The sequence below is a fragment of the Scomber japonicus genome, chromosome 9 (assembly GCF_027409825.1).
Source record: "Scomber japonicus isolate fScoJap1 chromosome 9, fScoJap1.pri, whole genome shotgun sequence".
Classification (NCBI taxonomy): Eukaryota; Metazoa; Chordata; class Actinopteri; order Scombriformes; family Scombridae; genus Scomber; species Scomber japonicus.
Window position 1 is genome coordinate 38641752 of NC_070586.1, and position 6000 is coordinate 38647751.

The following is a 6000-nucleotide window of genomic DNA, read 5'->3' on the forward strand; positions in this document are numbered from 1 at the left end:
CCCAGCTGCTGTAATCTCGATCAAATCAAGATGACAATCTGGACAGGATTACAATCACTGCAGGGTGTCAGATAACTGTCAGCGCGGGATTCTGTCTACTTTGAGGCTGAAGTTTGACCACTTGTACAGAGTTTGTAGAATGATAAGCAACTGGAAACACCTGCAGAGTCGCAGTTGCTCTATGTGACCGGCTCTTCTATTGGCTCCCCTGTAACACAACAGGTGTACTGCCAAAGCTAACTATTGGCTGGTCAACCTGCACCTCACAGCCTGAACAACGCTTCACTGTCACTTCAGGCACATCTGAACTGACACACACACACACACACACACACATTCCGCTCGTAACCTCGACACTCACACAATTCTGGCGAAGTGCGTTCACGTTACGGGCGAAGTTGTGCTAGTGAACGTTCTCCAGCGTAACGTCACACATGTCAAATAGTGCCACTTACTCCGACATTTTCGCTCCTACTCGGGTAAGAATGCAGTCTTCCTCCGCCTTTCACCGGCATCCTGCTTCTCCTCGGGTCGGGGGTAACAGGCGCTTCGTCTTCGCGGTTAAAACCCAGAGCCGTGTGTGTATGTGGACTGACACAGTTGTTAGCGTGGTGGCTAGTTTTTCAAATGAAACATATCTTCGTGACAGCCAGGACAGCTCCGCCCTCGTCGCTGCCAGGCTTGTGTTTCTCCAGGCGGACACACACACACAGACAGACAGACAGACAGACAGCCTACTGGAGCCAGCAGGCAGAAAGAGGGAGGTAACAACTGTCAACTACCACCACTGCTGCTACGACAGCATAGAGCAATCATGGAAACTCACATTTCCTGTTTCCCTAACTTGGGATCATTGTTTTGTATTTGTTAAAAAGTGATAACATTTATAGAGTGTAATGTTTGGGAAATGTGGTGAGGACCGCCGCGGTGTGTCCAGCTGTGGAATATCAGGACTAAACTGATGTTACAGCAGCAGACGGATGGCATATTATTAATGTGCTCCAAATAAAAGATTCCAAACAATGAATGTCTCGCTTGGTAAATTTCCCGACATGAAATATTTGGCGCTGCACTGCTTCTTATTGAATCGCATTTTGATGAAACACAGATTTAGCATTTCTGTAGTAGCGTATTGATGAGTGCTTTATTTTCTTCAGTTTTTTGTGTCTATTAACATATCATTAGGCTAAATGTTTTTTCATCAATGCATGTCAAATAAAACAGTAAGACAATAAAACACTTTAAAGGACAGATTCAGTTTTTTCAAGTGTGTCTTCAACCAGCAGTCAGGTGTTCATACTGTATGAACACTGAAAGAGGTTTTCCTCTCTGTCATCACTCCTCATTTAAAAGTAGGCTAGATGATCAGCTAATATGAGGCTTCAGCAGTCTGAGCTTCACTGGTTTAACTTCATGTTAGTGAAAGATGTCACTAAAAGGAAATGTTCACAATTCTTCAAATCTGTCTTAAAGCAGAAGTCAGATGTCCATATGAACAGTAAAGAGGAGTTCCAGGAATGGGACTAAATCCACAGTGTGTCCACACAGTCATTTAAAAGTAGATGATCAACTTCTATTGAGCTTCAGCAGTGTGAGTTAGTCATATCAAGTGATATCTGACACATTTACTGTCTTTTTACCATCAAATTCCCTCTTAGTGTTTCCTGTTGAGCTGTGGTGGAAGTATAGTAACAAAAAGACTTTGCTACTAAAAACATTGTAACGTTGAAACATAGCGAAGCTTCAGATCAACTTTTAAATCCATGTTTACACAGAAGGAGGACTGTGGATTTAGTCCTCCATCACTTCCATTGTAAGTGTATTATGAAGGGATCTTCTGATGGTCAGTATGAAGCAAGAAAAACATGTTTCATTGTTTTAAGACAGTTTAAAAATTGTGAACCTGTTTAAGAGTTTTTTGCAACATGTTAAGAACTGCACAGCACACAGTATGTTATTTTTATATTATATTTCTGTAAACACCTTGAATAACACTTCTGCACATGGCGTTGTTTCAATTTGATTAATTAGGCTATATATCTGCCAGACAGACCTGCAAAAGCGTTACCTTGAAGACATGTGGAATTTAGCAGCCCACTGTATTAGAAACATGTAACCTATAACTTGTTTTATATTCAATCTCTCGCCAGTTATTCATTATCTACGTCAAGCACATCAGCTTTACCCTGTGAAACAAATCATCATAGTGGTAGCATATGTTTTACAGTATGCTAAAGACCCCATTACTACTTGTTAGGCCATAGCCATATGTAATATAAAAGATTACTGGAGACTGTGTTCCATAACTCATACCTTATGGTTGTGCATTGCTTTAATATGCTAACATGTTGTTGGAAGCACATGTTAACGTGATCCAGTCCTGTGCAGCACAGCAGTCCAACAGATGGTCTCTCTCTCTCTCTCTCTCTCTCTCTCTCTCTCTCTCTCTCTCTCTCTCTCTCTCTCTCTCTCTCTGTTCAACACTCTAAAGCTGCTCACTACTGAATGTCTGTGGATATTCAGCCTTTGCTCCTGATCATTTTGGTGACCACCTGACCTTTTGTATCGTGCCACCTCGGGCTAAAATTTGCCCATGAACAACGCTTTGATTTGTAATAAAATGATCATGTGAAAAATAAAAACTAACATCTGCATCACTATTAAATTTATAATGGATGTTAACAATCGCCAGAGGAGCAATCTCAATCCAAAATTTCAAGCTGAACACAAAGAACGTCAAAATTGAATTGTAGGATTTCCATTCCTTTCACAGAGCGCATACATACTGACCACATGATGACCCCTTTCTATTTTGGAAATTTCATCCACCCATGGGACAAATTTTACATTTTATAAATCAAAGGATGGCTGTGTTGGTGGATAGAAGTGTCACAGAACAGCATCATCAGAGAAAAAGCTTGTCGTGGAAAAAAGGAAACCCTACTTGATGAGAATCTGAAATAAATTCAAATAAAGTTTAGATGTCTTTATAAGTCTTTATTGTCTTTGTACAAAGAGGTCAAACAGTCATACAAAGTGGCATACAGTCTGCAGGGGGCAACACAAAGAAAAAGAAGAAACAGATTTTCTTTTATAGCACAGGATACATCATTCCATCATTTAGGTTCCTACATTAAAAAATGGAACAAGGTTGGTTTTGGCCAAACTTGCAGATAGAAAGTTGGGTCATCAGGTTGAAACAGGAAGCCTACCATCTGGACAGTGTTCTTGAAAGGCCAAGGGGTTATAGACAGGGCAAATGAAGGGAAATATAAGTATTAGGTCATCTTTAAATAGCTCCTTTACACTGATCATTTAAATATTCCATTACAAGCTGATTGTCCAAATTTGTTGTCTCTATATGGGACTATAAATATAGTTCCTTCTGTCCATTAGTTTAACAAAGTGGCTTAAAGGATGAAGTGCTGGTCCATGCAGAATCTTAAATAGAAGACACAAATCCACTAAAACCTTACATACTAAATAAATGATGTCTGTGAATGATATGACAGTGGTGGTAATAATTTGGTTTGTTGTAAAGTACCTTGTTTTGCTTTTAATATGGACATTCCAGTTTTGGCTCAACACAATGGCATTTCTTCACTGGTGGGCTCACTCTATCTATCTGTTGCTGCTCAAGTTTCAACTTTTTCTTGAGTAGATTTTTCAGATTTTTTCCCCAGAGCTAAACAATTTCTCTTGGCCAGATAAGGGAATTCCATCAAGATTTTTTTTTAACAAGATTCTCTTAATACAGTCTAACAGTGCAGTTTTAAGTCATCCTCCTCCCCACATGTACTGTAGACATGTTTACATACTTCCTTCAGAACATAATCCAGCCTTTTATTGGGCATTTGAGAAAAGCTTTTGAAATGTTCATGCTGTAGGAGTATATCATTATAAAATAACTTCTGTGCAGATGTGATGAAATCTTCCTCCATTTTATCTACTTTGGGTAGTATTATTTTCAGTTCAGCGGTATAGCAGAGTTTGAATTAGCAGGATAGGACTTCATCCCTCTTTCTTTTGTCATCAGATAAATCCAAATCCAACAGTACAAGCCACTTTAATTCACCAAACTGATGAGATTGGATAAAACTATCCACTGTTAACAAACTAGGTAGGTCATTGATATTAGTTAGATTGCTTTTAGACCAAATGTCACAGTTAGTAGACTAACATATTGGCAGACATCATGTGAGAGGTGGAGCCTAAACTGGGCTTGTCACATTCAGTTCTGTTGATAAGGGTTAGGGTTATGGTTAGAAAGAGACAATGCTGATGACACTGTATCTTTATTCTGTTTGTTATATTTTCTTAATGTCATGTTAAAATTGAATTATCTGCATTCTGAGGTTTGATGTTGAGGGGAACCCTTGTTGATTCACACAGGGATATTCATGAAAGATCAATAGACTTTATAAGAAATAATCAAAACAAACCTCTTATCTAGCATACTAGGTGGAAAAGTAGAGTGTAAAACATCCCTCTTTTTATATATTTTATACAAATCTAAACTACTGTCTTCCAAATGAAAAGAGATGTAGATTTTCTCAACCAAACCCTGGAATTAACATAAACACAGTTGAAAACAGAACCATTTTGGCAGGATACACAATATAACCACAAAATATGTGAATCTTATTCTCCAATAGGACTGTATAGAGATCCCTGTAAATGCCTGTTTCAGGTTTAGTCTGTCTGTATGGTGAGAAGAGTTTGTCCACCTACTGCCTGATTCTCACAAAGGCTGAGTTGTTTGAACTCCCAGACTTGTTTGTTTGAGATTGCAGACAAAGTGCAGGGCAGGGGGCCAACACAATCCACTCCTGTGCACTGCCAGGGTTTCTGTGGCATGATACATCCATGGCCTGGTGAGCTGAGAGACTTAACACAATGTGACATATTACCCAATGTCCACTGCCATCTTGTTGTGCGTGCCATGTTTGGGTTCTATGGTAAAGTCAAGATCTTCCACTTTAGGCTGAATTCAGATAGAAATCAGCTCTGTGTTAAACAACTGATTTTATATTTTGTTGTAGTGATCGCAAGGCAAACTGTCAAATACAGCGTTCACCAAACAAAGTATTCCATCAGGAATGTGCCCTGATTGGTCAACACAGGGCCTTGCCAGATGACGTTGTGGCTAAAGTTGAGGCCAAGCCCTCTGTGGTGGTCTGCCAAGGACCACGATACAAGGTCTCAAGTGTTCAAAAGCCCAAATAAGTGATGAACACTTCTTCCCCAGGGTTGAGTATGGCTTCTTTTTTTTAGTTTTGTTCAGGGACCTTATTTCATATGCCACAACTTCTCAATCCTCCTCATCTTTCTGCATCAAGGCAGCTCCCAGGCCAAAGTCACAGGCATCAGCATGAATGAAAAAAGGTGGGTGTGATCAGGAATCCTCAAGACAGGTGTTGATGTGACACTTTTTCAGAAGGTCTGCAACGGTTAGACATTTGTCATCCTTGTCAAAATTGGCATCCTTCCTGGTGAGGGGGTGGAGAAGTACATTGTCCTGAAGGAAACAGCAATAATATCCAGTCAGGCCAAGGAATTGTCTGACTTTTGTTTCATGGTGGATTGGGTTTTGAGCTCCATCACAGCATTGATCTGGTTTGGATCAGATTTTAAGCTTGAAGGTATGATGCAGCAGCTGAGGAGGGGAAGCTCACTCACACAGAACTGACATTTATTGAGCTTCAGAGACCGATATGCAGCCTTGAGTCTCTTGAGTACTTTCTCCAGGTCAGGTTTTTCTTAAAGGTGTGGGAGGCAACAACAATGATGTCCACATATTGTCCAGAGGGGACTACAGGGACCTGAAACAGATCACAGTGTGATATGAAGGCTCCTTTACATCTGCTACCTGTCAGTATCCATAAGTGAAGTCCAATGTTGTGATAAAATTCAAGTGACTCAAAAACACTTGACCAGGGGTATGAGTCTCCTTGACCTCATTCAAAGCTCTGTTTACTAGGGCAGCCCAAGTAGATGGAT

The 6000-nt window shown here is 40.1% G+C and overlaps 1 protein-coding gene across 1 annotated transcript in view; it reads right to left on the reverse strand.

Moving 5' to 3' along the window:
- LOC128365276 (tight junction protein ZO-2-like) overlaps positions 1 to 787 on the reverse strand; it is a 110449-nt gene extending 109662 nt beyond the window's left edge. The window contains exon 1 of the mRNA XM_053325952.1: positions 456 to 787. Coding sequence (XP_053181927.1) covers positions 456 to 515 — 60 coding nt within the window. The 5' untranslated portion in view covers positions 516 to 787. The remainder of the gene's footprint in view (positions 1 to 455) is intronic.
- Positions 788 to 6000: the final 5213 nt, after the last annotated feature.